This window comes from Diadema setosum, chromosome 2, assembly GCF_964275005.1.
Source record: "Diadema setosum chromosome 2, eeDiaSeto1, whole genome shotgun sequence".
NCBI lineage: Eukaryota > Metazoa > Echinodermata > Echinoidea > Diadematoida > Diadematidae > Diadema > Diadema setosum.
The window spans coordinates 8,504,138-8,526,412 of NC_092686.1; the positions used below are offsets into that span (position 1 = coordinate 8,504,138).

The 22,275-nt window shown below is 36.8% G+C and overlaps 1 protein-coding gene across 1 annotated transcript; it reads left to right on the plus strand.

Moving 5' to 3' along the window:
• The first annotated feature begins 615 nt into the window (after window positions 1-615).
• On the plus strand, window positions 616-22,275 carry LOC140238128 (cadherin EGF LAG seven-pass G-type receptor 2-like). The gene is made up of 14 exons (XM_072318065.1): window positions 616-1,591; window positions 6,492-7,256; window positions 7,642-8,262; window positions 11,243-11,414; window positions 11,969-12,173; window positions 12,876-12,985; window positions 14,191-14,486; window positions 15,418-15,581; window positions 17,288-17,434; window positions 18,180-18,290; window positions 19,164-19,323; window positions 19,927-20,186; window positions 20,857-21,040; window positions 22,082-22,275. The coding sequence occupies exons 1-14, from the start codon at window positions 616-618 to the stop codon at window positions 22,273-22,275; spliced, it is 4,365 nt and encodes a 1,454-aa protein (XP_072174166.1).

Here is a 22,275-nt window from a genome sequence, read left to right on the forward strand (position 1 = left end):
AACAGGAACAACATCACGACTCCTGTTGGAAGCTCTCAACCACTAAAAATTAGTTTGTGTAACACAGTAGTTGCCTGCAACAAACGTCGCACAATTAGAATGATCGAAACAATTATGATGGTACCTTGTTTTCATACTAAACACGCACACACCAGATAAAATCAGAAAGAGATTGTGGAGAGCGCGATTGGCTATGTTCCGCGAGGAGAGGTAATCTGATAGGCAGGCTCCGCCCACAAAGTTCTTCCAAACTCGCCCATTGGCTCAAATCAAGACTGAAGTTTGTAAGAGACGGCTGTACGCTCTCCGGTGATTTGTCGGTGTCACGTTCTCTTGGCGCGCCCCATAGATTCGTCCGCAGAGCAGACCGGCGGACATACGGCGGAGGAAAGATACTTTCGCCGACCAGATACAGCTTGCACTTGCATCACCTGTGGAAAGTTTTAAAGCGGAATTTCGTGATAGCAGGCTGCTCAAAAGAACTGACTTACTTTGTCGGAACATTTCGATCAGCGAGATCACCAAATCATAATATTATGTGACGCTTGTTGGAGGCCACGGATGCTGCCGAACATCAACTGAAGTCCAGTGGAAGAAAACATATCGACAGCCGTGATGTCGTACCTGTTCAGTTTGTTGGTGGTTGCTGCCATTTTACATGGCGAAGTTTTTGCCGCCTTTAATGCTAATGCGGCAGATTTTAGACAGAGTGCAATTGGAAGTCAGAAGAAGAAAATCTTGTCTGGCAAACTTGTTTCGTACCGATACAGACGACAGATCCAAAATACCAACCCCTCGTTTGACAGCATGTTGTATGTACGAAGAGTTCCTGAAAATGAGGATCCTGGATACGTCGTGACAACGATCACGGCAACCGACAATGATGATGGCGAAAACGGCCGACTCACCTACAGCATGACGGCTCAATCGGATGCTAGGAGTGGAGCCATGTTTGACATCAATCCAGACACAGGTTTGATAGTGACAACAATGGCTTTAGACAGAGAAACGATAGAGTCTCATACATTTCGTCTCACTGCCACTGACCAAGGCACACCACCAAAATATGCCACCACCAACCTGACCATTTATGTGGACGATCGCAATGACCACACCCCCATATTTGAACAGCCCATCCCTGTAAATATAACGAGTCAGGTTACTGATACAAGAAGCGACGCACCTGTATTCCAAAACTCGACTTACATTGTGTTCGTCAGTGAATCTGTTCCCATTGGTCATGTTGTTGTTAGAGTTTCGGCCTCCGATAGTGATGCGGGGTCCAATGCTGAAATAAGTTACAGCATGGATGATGTACCTGAGTTTGAAATCAATGAACATTCAGGAGAGGTTTACACCCGCTTGCAGCTGGACCGTGAAACAGTGTCCCACTATGTATTCACTGTGACGGCCAGTGACCATGGAACTACTAGTATCCACCAGCAGTCCATGGCTATCGTTCAAATTTCCATTGAAGACATCAATGATAACCCGCCTATCTTTCCTACATCGCATTATGAAGGAGAAATTGAAGAGAACTGCCCTCTTTACTCCTCTCTGCTGACAATAACTGCTTTGGATGCTGATGCAGGTAAATTTCTGTTGTTTGCATAAGATTTTTACAATAATTTGGATTTTGACCCAGAAGATTGATTCCCATCGCTTTGAAGGCAGCTTTGTCGTATTTCTTGTTTGTTTGTTTGTTGTTATTTTTTCAAAAAAAAAAGATTTTTTTTTTAATGTACAGGTATGGGGTGGGGAAGACACATCATAGATAAAAATGATGATCCCAACTTTTTATTTGGCAATAAAAATGACCCATTTTTAAAGTCGTGATATTGGCATGCACATACAACATACAGACTGAAATAAAAAGGAAGCTAGTCATAATTATGTGGATTTACTTCACATGAAACAATACTCCAATATCTTTTTCAGTTGTAATTCCCTACAAATATATGTACTCTGCAGTGAATATATATGTATATATATATTCAGTGTTTTATGTATGTATGTATATATATATATATATATATATATATATATATATACATATATATATGTATATATATATATATATATATATATATATATATATACATATATATAAAACACTGAAATTGTTGAAGAGTGCTTCAAAAAGCTATAAGATGCACTTTACTCCTGGTGTCCACCCTACTTTTAGTGACACAATTCATGATACACTGAGGAGTTTGTTTGTTTGTTTGCTTGTTTGCTTTTATTTCTGCATTCAATCAAATGCAATTTGAATGCAAACTTCAAAAAGTACAAAGACAAAGAATAACAAGTGCAGTGAAATAAATCGATAACAGTACATAAATAGATTCACATAGGTGATTGCATTGAGCAATGATGATACACAGAAACATGAAATAAAATATACAGTATTTTTCAGTAAACAACAGAGATAATTGAATGCAGGAGACCACCATCATAAGCGATTAAGCTTGAAATGGATGGAGGCCTCATAAAATGACTATCCAACGACATAACTCTCTTGGAGGAAGGTGATCAGGTGAGTGCAGTGCAGTTGCAGGTGAGAGTGCAAGATGCAGTTGAAGGAAGAAAATAGAGATTGACAATAAGATGACAATCTATACTATAAATATTTGTTAGCTCAATTGGTTTGGAGAATATAATTGTATCAAATATCGTTTAAGTGAAGCTTTCAGAGAATAAATGCTTGAACAAGACTTTATATTATCCGGGAGATTATTCCAAATATCCGGACCCGAATATCTTATAGATTTATGTGTCACTAATAATTTGGGATTCAAAAGGTGGAAATTTCTACATATACGAGTAGGGTACGAATGGACAGAAGTATTGAACCTAAACATGTTATCAAACGATGATGGAAGTTGATGATGTATATATTTGAACATAATTACTGCTACTTGAATAATATTCAAATCAAAAACCTTCAATGTTTTAAGCTCATGAAATAAAGAATCAGTATGAGCCAGAAAATGCGATCCTGTACAAATACGTATAACTTTCTTTTGTAATTTAAATATAGAATTTATTTTGGTAGAGCCGCAAGTACCCCATACAACATTGCAATAACTTATATATGGGAGAATTAAGGAATTATATAATAGAAATAAAGTTGAACGAGGAAGAAAGAACTTCAGCTTGGAAATTATCCCTATATTTCTAGAAATTCACGTTGTAACATGATGTAAATGCTCATTCCAAGTCAAACTTTCATCTATATATACTCCTAAAAATTTTGAATTCATTTTCTTTTCTAATGGGATATCATCAATGTTAATATGTATCAACGTATCTTCATTATGAGAATGAAGTTTGAAATGAATAAAATGAGTCTTTTTTATATTCAAAGAAAGTTTATTAGACTTAAACCAATTTGATACTTTACTAATTTCAATATTTAGAGTGTCATTTAAAATCTTAAGATCTTTATGAGAATAAAATATATTCGTATCGTCAGCAAATAGAACAAAAGAGAGAAGAGAGGATGTATTTATAATATCATTAACATAAAGAAGGAATAATAATGGGCCTAGAATTGAGCCTTGAGGAACACCACATTTAATTAAAAGGGGGTCAGATTCACAACCATTAAAAATAACATATTGTCTTCTATTAGTTAGATAATCTTTAAGCCATAAATGTGCTTGTCCTCGAATACCATAATGACTAAGTTTCGTGAGTAAAATAGAATGATCAAGAGTATCGAATGCTTTACTCAAATCACAAAATATACCTGCAACATGTTCTTTGTTTGCAAAAGCACTCGTAATTTTGTCATAAATTTGTATTAGTGCTAAATCAGTTGAATAATTTTTTCTGAAACCATATTGATTGGGAATAAGTAAATCATACTTATTGATAAATTTAAGAAGTCTATTATAAACATTTTTTCTAAGATTTTGGATATACTAGGCAATAAAGAAATAGGACGATAATTGCTAATTTCATGAGGATCATCTTTTTTATGTACAGGATTAACTATCGCTATTTTCAGCAGATCAGGGAAAATACCTTGTGATAAAGAAAGATTAAATATATAACTTAACGGTTCTGCGAGTGGATAAACTATTTCTTTCAATAACATCATACTTATTTTATCAGAACCACAAGATTTAGAGCTATTTAAAGATTTAGTGATACTAATGATTTCACTGGGACTTGTTGGATTAAGATAAATAGACTCTTGATTTTGGTCAAAAAGATAATCTGTAAAATGAGCAGAAGTATTGCTAATTTTAGTAGCAAGTTCCGGACCGATATTAACGAAAAATGAGTTAAATGAATTAGCATACATATTGGGATCATTTATTTTAATACCGTTTAATGTGATATCATCCGTTGGCGGAGAATCAGGCTTTTTACCTAGGACCTCTTTAATAATTTTCCATGTTGCATTAATATTCGAAGAAACCTTTTTCATTCTGTCAGAAAAATATAGTCTGCGGGATAAACGAATCAATTTTGTCAATTTATTTCGATAAACTTTATACGTATTCAAATTAAATTCAGTTGGGTTACGAATGTGTAACTTATACAAAAAATTACGAGTTTTTAAGGATTTCAAAATACCTTTTGTAATCCAAGGATTTCTTGGTTTATTTCGGTTAATTTTTATTCTGCATAAAGGAATATTATTTTCATAATAATATAATAATTTATCATTAAAACATTTATATGCCAAATTAACATTGTTAATACTATAAATATCTGTCCATTCCTCTAAAAATAAATTCTGTTTCAATAATTCCACATTACGTTTTGACTCTTTATAATACCATATTTTATCATGTAATTTATTACGACCCACTTTACATGATTCACAAATTGAAAATATTGGTAAATGATCAGAAACTTCAGAACATAACATACCCCCATAATTGTATTATTATACACATTCGAAAATATATTATCAATCTGAGTTGACGAGTGTGGATTTATCCTGGTGAGTTTATTGATAATTGACATAAACCCATATGAATACATTAAATGCATAAAATTAAGGGAATTATTGTTATCGGATGTGGGCGAAAAGTTAATGTTGAAATCACCAAAAATAAAACCATGTTTACTTTCATTACCTATCTTATGGAGATATAAATCCAATTCATCACAAAATAATTCACAACTCAGATCAGGAGGTCGATAGACTAAACCTATAATAACATTTTTAGAGATTGGGTTCTCAATTTCAATAAATAACGTTTCTGCATATCTTAACGTGATTTCAGAACGGATTTTGAACTGTAAATTTTGCGCAATATAAAACGCAACACCGCCACCCCTTTTTCCTTGACGATCAGCCCTAACTAATTTATGATTGGGTAAATTAAAGATATCTGGGGAGTTTTGATGTAACCAAGTTTCACTTATTCCAATAACAGAAAATTCAAAATTGTTTAAAGAGTGCAAAAGATTTTCCAAATATTCAAAATTTTTATTCAAACTCCTAGAGTTTATATGAAGAAGTGAAATATTATCTGAACTATACGATACAATATCATTGAATTCAAGGGGTGTGTAATATTTACTGTCGCGCACAGGCATAACGTCATCAGGAATATCGGGGGTATTCATATGTGACGCCATTCTGTAATACAGAAATGTAAATTACCGGAGATTTGAGAGACAACAACTGCATAGGTGCTAATGTGCATTTTGCAAGTGCATACTACTGTGCAGGTGTGTGTACAAAGTGCAAATGTGTGTGGGGTTTCAATATACAATACAAAATTTGGTACAATTAGACCCATCTTGGTCACACTTACAATAATTACTAGTACGCAATTACAACAGATCACCAGGGGATAGCCGGACCACTCAGTATAAAGGTGTTGTGCTTTAAAACACGTACAGACAGAGAATTCAAGGACCGTGACAATTGCTCAGTTAAAGTTCAGGGAGACTTTCCCGTATACAGGGGGGGGGGGGGGAGGGGAGTAAAGGGGAGTAAACAGTAAAGGTTGGATTAATGCTTTACAGATGAGATGGAAGATCAAATATAGCTTTGAAGAATTCTGTGCATAATGACAGCACACAAGAGAGTACCCCAAACAGCAGAAATTCAACAGTGCTGCTGAGTACTGAAAATATTGAATGTGTGTGTGTGTGTGTGTGTGTGTGTTCATAGCAATGCATGAAGATGCTACTATATGTTGTTACCTAGTATACACAATGCACTTAACGCTTTTTTCACCTTATGCTCATTTAATGACAGTGCACTATTCTATATAGGCCTACCTGCAAAAACTGAAGACTTCTGTTTTAATGACATATTCATCTCTTGACTGTCCATAATATTACAAGGAAATGATTATTATAAGAACTACAGGTAATATAGAACTCTGTTTTATGCCTCAGTTTTGGGTAAAAGCAGAGAAATCTGTAATAATTTGATGATGGATTTTTATTCAATTTAAAGCAGTTCTAATCTCTTCTCTTATTATTATTATTATTATTATTTTCTTTTTTTGCAGGATCAAATGGTGAAGTCAGCTATACTTTTGAAGGAGGCTCTGATGCAGATGGGCGGTTCGTCATAGATGAGATGTCTGGCACTGTTCGTGTCGCCTCATTGCTGGACCGCGAGTCAGGAGCTGAGTATGACTTGGTGGCATATGCTTATGACCAAGGCATTCCTTCGTTGAGAACCGCAGTGCAAATCACTGTGGAAATCCTCGATGTCAATGACAACCCACCATCATTTACCCGGAAGGAGTACTTCTTCACAGTCAACGAGAATAATAATCCAGGGGAATGGGTGGGTGAAGTGACTGCCCTTGATCCGGATTCCCTAGATAATTACCATATCAGGTACACCATCTTGGATGAAGATCTCTTCCCTTTTGAGGTACATTATGCATCTGGGATGATCACTACACTGGAAATGCTCGACTATGAGTCTCGCACTGAGTATGAGTTTGTCATTCGTGCTATCAATGTACCATATTTTGCTGATGTGATTGTTCACGTCGATGTGATTGATTACAATGATAATATGCCTATTCTGTATGACTTTGAGATATTTTTGAATAGCTATGAAGGTATCTTTTATGAAGGTGATATCGGAAAGGTGCCTGCAACAGATCCTGACATTTCAGATGAGCTGTGGTATGCTATTATACGCGGAAACGACTACTATCATCTCATCTTGAATGAATCGACAGGTGGAATAAGGCTTAACCCGTATCTCCGCAGACGACTCCAACCGCAGACTATTGAGTTCATAGTACAAGCATCTGGTGAGGACTATCTTTAAACTGACTTTTTTGTGCTAGTGAAATTCTATGTTTAGCTGGTCACTATATTCCGCAGATTTTCTCTAAACAGGGCACTTCTATGATATAATAATTGCATGGTACATATCCATTAGATTCATACTGACAACCAATGTAGAAAAAAATAAAGCTCACATATGTTTTTCTCTGAGAACAAGATTTTGCCCATGGTTCTGTCTTAGTTCATACAATACCATTATGCAGATGTGCTATTCAACTTCCACTACTGAATCAGAGAATGCAGAAAATATTGGAAAAACTTCAGTAACACCAATATGCTTTGACGCTCTTTTCCTTTATAGTATTGAAAATGTTATCCCCATTTCATCTTTTCTTCGTTCATTTATAGACGGATTAAATGTAGTGGCAGCACTTGGCAAGTTCCACATATTCATAGTGACTGCTGACATGCTTGCCAACAGTGTGACGGTTCGCATGGAGGGCATTCAGTCCAGTGAGTTCCTGTCCTCGAAGTTGGTCCACTTCACTGAAACCATGGAGAGGATCATCCCTACACACCGGGATTTCATCCACGTCTTCGGGGTCGAGACGGAAGGCCCCAGACTCCTGAGCATCACCTTTGCAGCGCAGCGCCCCGACGGTACTTTCTTCACCTCTCAGCACCTCCAAGAAAGGATATACGTCGAACGAAGCCAGCTCTCCTCGGCGCTTGGCGCCACCGTTCTGCCGTTCAGTGACGACCTGTGTCTGCATGAGATATGCAGTGGCTTCCACCAGTGCGTGGCAACAGTCAGCTCCTGGACCCCGGGCGAGGTCATTGCCACTGCATCGGTGATCTTCCACTCCGTCCATCCCGAGATCCACTACAGCTGTGTCTGTCCTCTAGGGTATACAGGGAACTACTGTCTCAAAGAGGTTAACTACTGCTACTCGAGCCCTTGCATCAATGGAGGTGTCTGTGTCCAGAAAGAACAGGGGTATTCTTGCTTATGCCAAGATGGATTTACAGGTAGGCTACAGAATATATGCATATTCAAAATGTGTGCCATTCATTAGGAAGTCTTTTATTGTGTGTGTGGAGGGGGGGGGGGATGGGAAGTGGGGAGGGAAGATGAGAGAATAGAAAGATTTTGAACGGAAAATTAAAAAGAAATGTATTGTAAAGCATTTCATGGTCAAAAACGTTATTCATGTCTCATTCTGAAGAGCTCTTTGTTATGTCCCAGAGGTACATATAATGTACAAAAGTTGACCATTGTTGAAGTTTTGCAATGTCTACGAGGTGTCTAAATGGGAATTTGGTTTATAGCTGTTAAAAAAGATGTCTTCATATACCTGAGTATGTATGTCAGTCGCCGAATCTGCCCTTATTTATCAATGTTGTCCGAGGATGGAGGCACTCGATGGGATCCAAACCAGGGCCGGCGGAAATATCTATTTCTTTCGAGTGCCACTGATGCACTTCCCGGGTAAAGAGAAAAGGGGGGGGGGGCCAAAGTGGTAACATCTTATGTATTCCTTTGTATGGTGCCGCTGGCCATGCAAACTCGGGACCTCCATTTGAAAAATCAGGAGTCTCATCATATGCTGCAGTACCCCCACAAAATTTATTCACAAATATTAGATGGACTCCTTGTATATTTGTTATCAAAAACACACACGCACATACTCGCACACACACACACACACACACATACACACACTCATCATTTCAAAAATTTGCCTTTACCATGTATAACAAATGGTACATTTCATATGATAATTGTGGATAATTATTTTTTGTTGCAAGTGAGTAATGGGAGTGAGTATATTATCTTGTAGATTTTTATCTCATTTGGCAGACTCAGTTGAGTTACCATACTCTAGTAACATGTTGACTATTTTTTTTTTCAGACTCATTGATGAGGATGTAATTGTAGGGCCTACCTCTGATGCTGTGAATCAGGCAAAGTATATCAAGTGAAGTGTCCAAACAGCAATATATCAGATTCATATTAACTGTTTTCAGAGGCCTACTTGACTGAATTGAGAGGTCTACTGGTGTTGCTCAGCTTCAGTAAATGGATACTACAAAGATTTGATGGTACAGAGGCCTATCAACAATGAGAATTATGTTACATATGGGTCAGTTCAAAAGAAGCTGCAGTATGTTATGAGAAGACCAATTTATGTTTCCTATATCTTAAGTGGACCTCAATGAAGTGGCACATCTTATTTGTTCTAAGTTTCTTTTGTAACCACTTATCACCTGGACTGCTGGTAGCAGCCCCTCTTGAAAATCACTCCACCGCCTACACCTGCCTTGGTGTACGTGTGCTTGTGTGAGTGCATGAAAATGTTTGTGCTTCTCCATCTGGTTTTTATCACTCTTGTATTATGCTACCCTGCAATTTGATCTTTGATATAAAAACATTACAAATTCTGTTTGAACACGTACACGCAAAATATTAAAATTCACTGTTTCCTTCAGAGAGCAGAGTTTGAAACCTCTAGGTTCTTCAGGGTTTAACAGCTCTTCATTGCACTGAAAATGTGAGGGTAGGATGATGGTTTTTTACCAATTTGCCGGTACTATAGAGTTCTACCTTGAATCGAGAAGGCCAGAATGAAGTGGCATCTTTGATGAAATCGATCTCATTTCAGTGAGCTTGCAAGTTTTCATGGACAAATAATGATATTTGTGACCAGTTGAGATTATGAGAGTGCACCATATCTACACCATAGTGAAATCATTATGTTTATGTAATGTTAATTTATTTTTGCATTTTACGCTTATCTTTTTCATCAGTCTTTGACAATATATAAGTTTGATTCATTTTAATATTCCTTAATTGTGTTTGTATGTACTGATTCTTTTTTTATGTGCTGACAATGAACAGTACCCTGTGTACAACAGGTGTAGTCAAGATCTGCATATCTGATATATATCTGGATTCACTGCATATGCAGAGAAAAATTACATAGAATTGGTACATTCACTGAGTTTGCACAAAATCAAACAGGCATCTACCAAAATTTGCCAGTTTGTGATAAACACAGGAACTGTAATCTTGTATAATGTGTCGCTGATTTGAAGGACAAACAGGAACTTCATTGTCTGCTAAAATATATTGACATGTTGTAAATTAGGTGTAAATGAAGCATGTAAGGTCTTTTGAAAATTCTGCCAACGAGCATCGTTAATCCAAAACTTAAAGGTAGGGAATCCCATTTGCATGCCTTAAATGAAGAGTTGTTTAAACACAGTGGTATGTTGAAGAGAGTATCATTTTAGAAACTCCCATAAAATATTGAAAGTGGAAGGTAACATTTAGTACATTTTTATTGACCGTTAGATTATGAATTGAATTTTTTTCGGGGCTCACCATAAATTCCAGTACATTACTAGGCTACCTTTGCAGACCCATGCACTGCATGTGTGTCCATCATGTATATTTTGTGAATAAAGTTCATCAAAACTTACAAACATTTCTGTAATCTTGCCACACACTCTATATGTTATTACATCAGCTCTTATACTTTTAGATTTGTGTTTATAGATAAAAAATACAGAAGGTTGCAACAAAAAGGCTTAAGTGTGGCTGACACACAGAACTACTAAGTAGATGAGTTTTGTGCATTATTCAAATTGTAGATAACTGTTGACTTCCAAATTTCTAAGCAGTGGCCTAAACAAGTCCCCTGAGGTTCATATTTAATGTTTTGCTGCATTTTGGGAGTTCTGTAAAAGGTATCCCCTACCTTTAAAGTGATTTGTTGTTCCAAAGGTTTTGTTAATCCAGAACAGAACAAGGTTAGTAAAACACTCTGAATGTTCATTACTACACACCTTTTAAACACTTTCAGATTAACAAACCTCCAAAATATCAACCTTTGAAATAATGAATCGCATTTCATTTTTGGATTAAACCAACCTACGGAATTATCAACATCAACCAAACATTAGACCTCTAAATGGCATGATGTTGCTGTTGTTGCTATGACTTCAGGCACAAACTGTGAGACAGAAAACTATCTTGGTGGAGAGTTTGATTGGATCTGCCATGACCTTGACCTCTATGATGGACCCTACTGCCAGATGAGAACACGGAGCTTCATGCAGGATTCACTTATGATGTTCCCCTCCCTAACTCAGAGAGTGAGGTTCCAACTCTCTGTAAGGTTAGAGTTGGATCCGCTTTTCAATTAGCTTTTATATTTCATACAATTAAACAATTATTGCGTGTATAACACACATACGACAATAGCAAGCACTCTGCGTACACATTGTCTTTTATAAGTGTTTTATTTGTAAAAGAGCTTGTTAAGTAGTTGTTGTTGTTTTTTGGGGGGTGTAGTATGACAGGACTGGTTCAAGAAGACATCTAGTTGTGAATGTATTTGGAGCAACTTTTTATGCATTGATCGCATGCAGTCTTAAAGTAAGTGCATGAATCATCATAAGTAAATTGTTGGTACATTTAGTCACAATGTGTAACGTTATCAAAACATATGTATACACGTGTATTTGAGTGTGTGCATATATATATATATATATATATATATATAGCTAAAATTATGATTGTAAATATATACATATTGACATTGAATACAAAATTGAACATTTAAAAATAAGGAAAGGGTAGGTAAATGTTAGTGAAGGGGGAAAAAGAAGTCAGAATTAACTTTCTACACAGTAGGAAACTGAATAATTCATTCTCCTGTTTCAACATTAGCTTTGCTACCCACAAGCCGAGTGGAGTGATCTTCTATAATGGACGCTACAACCAGCAGCACGACTTCATCGCTCTTGAGATCATCGATGATCAGGTGCAGTTCTCCTTCTCGACCGGAAGTGATGTCACCACGGTAACGGCCAGCAGAGTGGGAGGAGTCAGCGATGGCCAGTGGCACACGGTTCTCATCGAATACTATTTGATGGTAGGTACCATGGTACTATTTGATGGTTGGTGTGTTGAGTCAATTTTTATTATGTACAACAATCTAATCCATGGATTGCGTCATCTGTGATTCCTGTCACCTGTGTATTTTTTTTTTAGTCCACAGTTGAAGGATTTCCTTCCCTTAAAAGGACTGTACAGTACTGATTGAGGGGAAGATTCAGGTTTATAACATTCCTAAGTGAGATCATGAGAAACCTCTTATGAAATATGAAAGAGCATGTAATTTTAAGAAGTATTCAACGTTTATTTGATGAAAATTGGTTTTCAAATGGCTGAGATATTAAATAAAAAAAAGCGATAATGATAAAAGGCGACAGGCCACGCCTTTTATTAGGATCTCTTTGTTTCACCTTGTTTTTGGATATCTCAGTCATTTCAAAACCGATTATCATGAAATAAACTTTTGATTCCCCTTAAAATTGCATGCTCTTTGACATCTCATAGAGTGGTTTCTGAATATCTCGCAAAACATTAAAAGTTAAATCCTCACCTCAACCAGAACTGTACAGTCCCTAGAATATTACCCTTCCACAATGACTACTTAAATATTTGTGGTAAGTCTTTTTTTTTTGTCACAATTACAAAGAATGTGATACATGAAACTCTGCATTACATTGCATTTCTGTAATATTTGTAATCTTTATCAAGTGTGTATATTTATTCTTATTGATACTAACAGACTGCTACCATCATTTTGGATGACTGCGACCCAGCCATTGCTCTCGCATATGACGGTGATCACCATGATTACCGTTGTGCTGCCTCAGCAACTGGGAGTGGGGACTACAGGTAGTGGAAATTGGGGGGGGGGGAGCATGCATCAAGCCATGTGCTACTTCTGATCTGACATCAACTGTTTATGTGCCGCGTTCTCTAAATGACAGATTTGTCTACATTTTTTGTCCGTAGCAAAGCATAGCCCAGTGTGTAGAATGTGTAGAGCAATTACTTCCACAAGGCAGACCACAGTATGGGTATGCATAGGGTTAAATCTGAGATGTATTCATAACTTTATAAAGTAAGATAAAAAAATGGTAAAATGAGAAAGTATTTTTGTCTCATACTGATTCATAATGTGGCTTGCAAGGATGTATATTACGTTTGACACTAAGCTCCACAGTTTAGACCCTTGTAAAAGTAGTTTGCTTTTGGTTTGGGTTATTGTTTAATTTCAAACAAGAACTAACTTATACACAACATGACATACTTGGATACATATCCAAAGTGCAGTATCAGATACAGAGTATACTGATAGTGACTATTTTAGCATTATTGTTTGCAGTGATGGTATATGAATCGATGTGCATGAGTAAAAGGTGAAATAATAGCTTTACAAGAGTTGTTACACACTGTACATGTCAGTGTTGTTTGAAATTTACTTCTTGTTTCATGAACCCCATTGTATACTTTGCCAAGTTTGGCTATCTCATTTTACATTTATAACATAATAATTGTGTGCTTTTGTGGTTTGAATTTGTTGATTTCATTCAGAATTAGTCCCTGTTAATGTCAAGACGCCCTCGTGCTCTTTTTAAAGAGTGATAAATTCTAATCAGGATGAAAACATTCTATATGTTTTCATTTTCACTTAAGTCAATTAAATAGAGATAGGTGGTCAACTCATTTGTGATGTTAAACACAAAAAATTAGATTTCTACATGGTTATTCTTTTGAAAAACACCATTCAAATTCATTTTTGAAGTCTATCTATTTTATTTATCAGAAGAATGTAATATAACAAAATATTTGCATTTCATATACATTTCAGTACATAGTTCAAATATAACCAAGCATGTAACAAAAATACAAAAAGATGATACCAGATTGAGAAATACAATTCCCTTTCTTTCAAGGTTAATTGACTTAAGTAGTCCTATAACATGATTGTTTGTCTTCATTGTCTGAAAAAAATGAGAGATTTTTTATTTTCTTATTTCTTTATCCTTTTGTGTTTGCAGGGCACTAAAATATCTTCCAATTTATTTTATCTCTAGGTTGTTGGACCTGACTGGACCATTCTTTCTGGGCAATCTTCCAGACATCTCCAACTCCAGCCGAGCTCAGGGGGAGGATTTGGACTTTGTCGGTTGCATCCGGGACGTCTACATCGACAATGAGATCCTCGATCTCGCCACCAACGTGGAGGATGTGGGCACCCAACCCGGCTGCCCGCACAAGGCCGACTTCTGCGAGTCGGACCCCTGTCACGTGGGAGCCACGTGTGAGAGTGGATGGGACCGCTACACCTGTCACTGTTCCTCCCAGAGTGGAGGGGTGAATTGCCAGGAAAGTAGGTTCTGTCTGTCGGCAAATTTCTCTTGTCCCTAACAATGCCCTTTTTTTTGGTGTTACACAATAATTAATGCCTTGCTCTCCAAAGTGTGACTTTTGATGCATCTGCCTGATGCACCAAGTGTGGCTTGTGGCACAAATGCAAGTGCAGTGCATGAAGCCAGTAAAATAAATAGGATATGATACATCGTGCTTTCTTCTATACCCATTTGCACAAAGATCTGACACTTCTTAGAAGACGGCAAAGACGAATTAAGTCACAACTGGTACAAACAATTTATCCTGGTCTGCACAGCTCATATTCAGTGTCTGTAAAATCAGTCGGATGGTGTGGAGTTTCGCTCACAGTGCATCAAATAAAGAATAATGAACAATGTCATGCCTGGATTGTAGGTGTATTTCTGTGGGCTCACATTTGTCTGCAGGAAATCTCAAATAATGTAAGTAATTCTATTGATAATATTCTATCCATAAAAGAAACAGAATCTTTAGTAGATAAATGTTTGAAAAAAAAAATTGATTGCAAGAACTTACCTCAAATATGACATGTAGGACATTCTTTGGAGAGACGCAGCATTAATTTATACCATTGTCAACTTTGATCTAAAACTACCACTGAGTTAAGCAATCTGGAGTGAAAGCAGTCAGCTGAATTATTCTCATCTCATTGTCTTCGTATTTAATCATATTTTTTTCCCTTTATCTGTACAAAACGGGTCAAGCAAACATATTCAACATGAATTATGCATACCACTGTGCCTAGAAATTTTACACTGTATCTTTGTTTACCATGCGCAGTCATGTTTTCTCCTTCTTTTTTCCCCACTCGTTCTTCCTTTATCTTTTCCTTTTTTCTCTTTCTCATCTTAATCCTTGTCGTAAATTGTTTGATCTTACAATAACTAGTTTTGTTTTTCTCCACATCAAAGCAATGTTAGATCCTGTTCGTGTCCACAGTGATGGCTACATGACCTTTGACACCAACGAGACAATCACCCTACCATGGACCAATCACATCGCTTTCCGTACCAGGGACCCCAGTGGTGTCTTGATGTTTCTTGAGCTGACAAACGATGCCAACATTCGAATTGAGGTTTGTTTTGGCAGATAAACAAATGAAATATCCAAGCACATCTTTTGTACTATGTCTGTCTTTGTAGGACATTCAATGTAATGCAATGCAATTGCACAATGCAATAGTGCAACAGTCTACCCTCCTTCCTAGGTAGCTGTATCTCAAATTCTTCCTCTTTTATATGCAAAGGTAGTGTGGGGTTTTTTTTCTCTCTCTCTCTCTCTCTCTGATGTGGTAGATCACGGATGGTGTGACATCATGTAAGCCTGTAAAATGTCTTCTCCTGTTTGTGGAACATTTGTTCAATATGTGAAAAGAGCAGCAAATGGTAGTTCTTGAAGTACTACAGAAAGAAAGTACTGTATATTTTACAAACTGGTTGCATACTACCGGAAATATAGGAGTTTTGTATCTTAGGAGTTTCCAAACACTCAGACCGGTGACCTAGGACAGGGCACCTTGCAGTCTAAAATGAAAGACAGAAGACATTTCTCTATTGAGATCTCAAACCCTTGTATACTTGATTGTTTTTGCTTCCATCTAGTATTGAGCTCACTCTTGCACACCTTTCTAAGTCTTAAGGTCTGATTAGGGTGCATAAAATGGATATCATTGTTTTTATGGTATACATCATAAACTTTGTCTTCTTCTCAGGATCAGTTAGAATGGAAATACTGTGGGAAGATTTTTACATTTCAAAAGTTTTTAGCAGGTGGTATATTACAATACACACTCCTCGTCATTAATGCATTTGCCCAGACCCAGAACCTTGTCTTACCAACATAATATTTGTTTTATGGGCCCCAAGAAATGGAACAATTTATCTAAAGACATAAGAAATGCACCATCTCAAAATTGTTTTAAGATAAGACTCAAGAAAAAGTTGTATTCATCCATATAAGGTAGTTTATAGTGAGGGCTGCTAAATTTCTCTTGATTCACTAAAATGCATATATACATGTACACGTATGTACAATGTTGCCTTGGTTTGTTTTAGTATTATATATTTTTGGGTTCTCTTTACCTCTCCTTAATGTTTTTTTTTTCTCCTCTTTTCTTTTCTTTCTCTTTTTCCTTCTTCCTATCTGTTTTCCTCCTGCATCCTTAGCTTTAGTCTCTTGGTTATCTGTATTTCGTCTTGTAAATGTTTATTAATGTCTTTTTAGCTATGTTTCAATCAGATTCAACTACGTTTTCAAATGTTTAAGGTGCACTCACTTCAAGCTGTGCTTACTGAGTTGTCACCTCCAGTTTATCATTACTGAATTGTTACTGTTTCTACACGAATTGATCTGGAAATAAAAAAAAATAATGTTCTATGTTCTATTGTTCTATTCAAGTTATAGCCAATTGACTTCACTGAATTTTGCAATGTAACAAATGAATGTTAGTTAATAAAGCATAATAAAATTTCATTTCATTTCATTTTATTTCAATCATTTATTGTCCATATCATGGATATTTTTGTTTTGTTTTGGTCACATTTGTTTGTTTTTTTACAAAACAAAATATACAATACAATTTCATAAACAACATTTAAATGGCATATAAAACATAAGAGAAGCATCTTTTTTGCCAACATTATAAAATATGAAAAAAAAAATGTCTATAACATATAAGAGTCTCATTATTTTATGTGTGTTAAGAGACCCCTTGTGCATAAGCAAAAGGCTGGATTCAACATGTTGTTAATAAAGAGTTTCATTGTTTGGCCCCCTCTGTAGTTGGTCGATGGCTACATCCACTACGTCACCAGCTCGGTCAGTGTCCAGCTTGACCAGCGACCGGTCAATGACGGGGAGTGGCATGATTTCTTGGCGGAGTGGGAGAATAACAGCGTGGTTCTCTCAGTGGACTTTGGTTTGGACATGGTGAGTGTCCATGAGGAGACACTTTCAGCTAAGCTTTGTACTTTTACCAGAATTTTAAATGCAAAAAGTCCTCCATTAAGTAATAGCAATCTCCGACATTCTTGACATGTTGATAAAGATAAAACAAGTTATTGTTTAGATGAACCCATATATGTTGCACATTGATAGTAGCTTCAGTATATGAAATGTAATAAGACAACGAGAACCGTGAAGTCAATGTATCTTAAAAAAATGTAAAAGTAAAGGAAGTTTAAAGGGGATGGCTAGTAACTGATCAGTGGGAATCAGTGGGAATGATGGGGGATGATTGTTCAAATTCTTGTGGGATTCATTTAAGAGTACGTTATATAGCTATTGTTGTGTGACAATTATTTGCTTCAGAATGGTCTCATGTTCAAGTAATGTGCAGTTTAATGCCCCTTCACTGTACAGGCATGATAACTTGGAAACATTAAACTGCACATTACTTGAATATGAGACCATTTTGAAGCAAATAATTTTCACACAACAATAGATATATAATGTTCTCTTAAATGAATCCCACAAGGATAGGTTGACATGTTTTCTAATGTTTTCTAAGAACAGTGATGTCTATTAATTGTTTTATTCAATGGGATGTGAATAACTGATGGTCCAATGGTCCTTTGTGCATATTGCCATGTTTGCTATCTTATGTAGATATCAACTCCTTATATTCAGAGAGGTGTGTAAACTCCAGTTTAATGAACATTTCCTGTACTAACAGAAGTCTGCTCAAGCCATGGACAGCCTTGACGGAGAGAGGGTGATCAGCGTGATGCTGGGAGGGATGTTGGTAGAGGGCACCCTCACCAGTGGCTTCGCTGGATGCCTGAAGGTATCGTTTCTGTCATCTCACCAGCGTGTTGATGACTGTGGGATAAATAGTACAGTAAAATGAGGGATATTTGCGTGCATTTTAATTTCACAAAATTTCGCGCGAGCCATCAAGATTCACGAAATTAAAATGTACATACATGAAAGTTCTTGTCTACACTATACGCATTGAATGTTAGAGGCAACTCGCGAAAATTTCATGCCGCAAAACAAAGGTTGTCGGCTCCAATTTGCGAAAATATCGTGTTTTACAGTATCTTGCTAAGGGAAATAACTGGTAGTATAAAAGTTGCATGAACATGGAGTGTGTGGGTGTAGGTTTTAGTGCATGTCATCAGGACCCATTGAATATTAATGATCTCCTTAGGAAGCCATAGGCCAGAGATGAAACATCTCAGATGAATAAATGTATCAACAACCAGCTCGTTATTTTCATTTCAGATTCAAATAAAGAATAACGAACTAAATTGAATTAACATAAACTTTTGCAATTTTGTATTCCATTATCCATGTACTTGTATTCCATTTGATCTCATTCCCTTTTGAAGTTTGAAGTTTGAAGTTTATTATTATCTATATTCACATGTTTACATGGCATAATACATAACAAAAGACACATGCATGAAATCATGATAAAAGGTACCAGAAAACGGCATGAATGCTAATCAAGTCTGACACCTGTCTAATAAAAAGGTTCTAAAAAGGTAACAAGTACAGTACAATGAATACATGTAGCTCTAGTTTGAAAATACATGAAACATGAGCATACTTACAACTTTTTGCATCATAATACATTTGAGTTGAAAACTCAACATGATAATACATCTTCTTTTGATTCCCTGTGCCCCTCCATCCTACCCCACCCTACCCCTAGGGAATGTCCATCGGTGGTAGCCCCCTGGACCCTGCTGTGGGGGCAAGGACCAATGTGGAGGATGGCTGCAATGCCCCAGACTCCTGCCTGGAAGCAGACTGCCCCACCCATAGCCAGTGTGTGGATCTCTGGGACCTACATGAGTGTCAATGTGACAAAGGTGGGCTTTTCTCCCAAACAGGTTCCATCTTGATCCTTCCATGGCATGTCATAATTCTCCAAAACCACTGTTATTGCATTTTTCACTGGCATTTTAGATCATAATGCATTGGTTATACAAATCTATAAAGTAAAATCTAGTAAAGGCTGGGGTTCTTAGTAGATCACAATAAAATTGATGGGGAAAGCAGATAAAAAGTGTTTTTTCAGTCACATTCATTATAAAGTTGCCATTTTCAGCAGCTCTCTAATATATTTCTATCTGGAGTCTGTATAATTCTGGTAAGTCTGTTTCATTTTTGTTTGTGGTAGTTTATATTTATATATATTTTTTTCATTGTTGTTGCTGATGTGTCTTTAGTCCTGGAATGGTAATCATTTGAAATAGCTCAGAGTGTGAGCTACACCTTGAAGGACAGTGTAGTGAACACTAGGTACAATGTATGTGGGATCAGAAGTGCAAGGTCATATAATAAAATGTATAGCGCTTATTCAATAATGTAATGCACAACACAGGAAAAGACAGAGCATCAACTCCTGATATTTGCAGAGACTGGATTCTTTAAATAAAACAAAATGGGGGCATTTTCAACTTATTTTTCAGGTCTTTTTGGCCCTGAATGCTTGTCGGCGTGTGAACTAGATGTATGCCAGCACGGCTCCACCTGTGACCTTTCTCCCGAGACGGATCTTGGCTACAACTGCACTTGCTCGGAGCGTTTCTATGGCAACCACTGCGAGCACACGGTGGAGGAGTGCCCAGATGACTGGTGGGGATACCCGGTCTGCGGCCCCTGCGAGTGTGATGAGGAGATGGGGTTTGACCCCGCTTGCGACAAGACCACTGGGGAGTGCCACTGCCAGGTAAGGACCAGGAGGCCGGGACTTCAAACCCTGATTATAGACTAGAATATTGGATTTTACAAAAAGGTCTTTTTTTTTCTCTCTCTCTCTCTTTTTTATCATTTGACCTACATGTTGTAGCCTGTCTAGATAGTATGATTTGGACGTTATGTCTCATTCTTGCCATTTTCTAAAGTCAAACAACAAAGTTGTTTTGTGATTTCTTTCTCCGTCCAAGAGTTTGCTACTCTCAAATGCATGGACATTTTATTGTTTATGTTTGTTAGTAGGTATAATTTTGGAAGGAGTATTATGTTATTCTGGCTATTTTTCTGATTGGTATAAGATCACAAGTGTAAAAATGTTTCTTGACAATATTTCTGAAAAGAAACGTTTCATAATTACTGTTGCTGTCCCCTAGTTCTGTAATGGCATCCTCTTATTTGATTCTTTTTTTTTTTTTTAGTCATTTGCTTGTCAAGCTAAAAATGACCTTTCTTGGATGTGAAGGCATTGACAAACCATGAGGAAGAGAAAAGATTAAAAAAATGACACAACAATACCACTCAAACTTCCTGATTTGATATTCTACAGCAATAAATATTCCCTATGTACATTCCATTATGAAGTCATATACCATTATTGTCAAATTTCATTGAAAGTGGGGTTGCATTTGACTCCTCCTACACAGGAACACTTCTACCGCCCCTCAGACAGTGACACCTGTTACCCCTGTGACTGCTATGAGGTTGGTTCCTCCAGCCAAGACTGTGACCTACAGACCGGTCAGTGCTCCTGCAGGAGGGGGGTTAGTGGCCGGCAATGCGATGCCTGTGATGACCCCCATGCGGAGGTCACAACCAGTGGATGCGAAGGTAGTAAACTTGACCAGCTAAAACTATTTCCTTCTAGTTGATGTCCAATAAATGAACAGTGACCTTATGTTAGGATTTTTTTAAAGAAATGTGCTTAGAGGTAACCCACATGGCTCATTAAATGATGTACACGTAGGAAAACATTTTTTTTTTTTTTGTTGTTGAATAGGGGTCCATTTCATGAAAGTCTTATGAGAGACTTTTGTTCACATGACACAATTATGAGACTTCATGAAATGGATTTTACTTTTCTACATAGCTACATATGAGCAACTTCTGAGATTAATGTAAAGGCCTTTTTTGTGATGACTTCATGAAACAGACCCCTGGCAGATTAAAAAGTTGGTTTTTCATACCATCATCACTCAGTACTATCTTTGAATCATGAGTACTTGGTGTAACTTTTGATATAAATCTCAAGTAAGATGAGATATACTGTCACAATTTGCTGCATAAAAAGTTTGTATGGAAATTGTTCACATGATAGATGTTTGCCCATTCTGGAAATGTTTGGGAGAATGCAGAAAGAGATATGTTTTGTAGCACTTTTTTATGAGATGTTTTCATGTTTCATGTAACAATATCGCATTTCCAGGACTCTGGCTGTGAAGCTGTAGTGTCCCATGCACACACATGCACACAAAACCACATGAAAACTTGGGAGAGAAACTTTGCTGTAGACAGAAATACACTGTATATATGTGTGTGTATATATATATATATATATATATATATATATATATATATATATATATATATATATATATATATATATATATATATCAGGCATATATATAAAAACAACCAATTGTACAATACTAGTAGACAAATATTTCCTTTTGCTACCATCAGTACAATATTATACATTAGACATTACTGGTGTACAACATAAAAGAATTGCCATGAACACATATACCACTGTAATTTTCACATTGTGTATGTTGGTGTTTTCTTATTAAAATATGTTATCCAATTATACTACATGGAATTGTATGTTTCACATAGATAACTGGTTCTCTATCTCTCTCTTCCCCTGCTCAGTTATCCATGGATTCTGTCCCAAACACTTTGATGAGGGTCTCTGGTGGCCGAGAACCCAATGGGGCGGGACGGCAACCCTAGACTGCCCACGAGGGAGCTACGGCACTGCGACGCGGTCATGTGACTTTGAAAAAAGATGGCAGATGCCAAACCTATTGAACTGCACCTTGGAATACATGTACATGTATAAGTAG

Bases quoted from the DNA above. Each gene is read 5' to 3' on its own strand.
- LOC140238128 (XM_072318065.1), top strand. From the start codon at position 616: ATGTCGTACCTGTTCAGTTTGTTGGTGGTTGCTGCCATTTTACATGGC. The intron at 7,257-7,641 runs GTGAGGACTATC...GTTCATTTATAG, and splicing joins GTTCATAGTACAAGCATCTG to ACGGATTAAATGTAGTGGCA. The intron at 18,291-19,163 runs GTATCGTTTCTG...CCCTACCCCTAG, and splicing joins GCTTCGCTGGATGCCTGAAG to GGAATGTCCATCGGTGGTAG.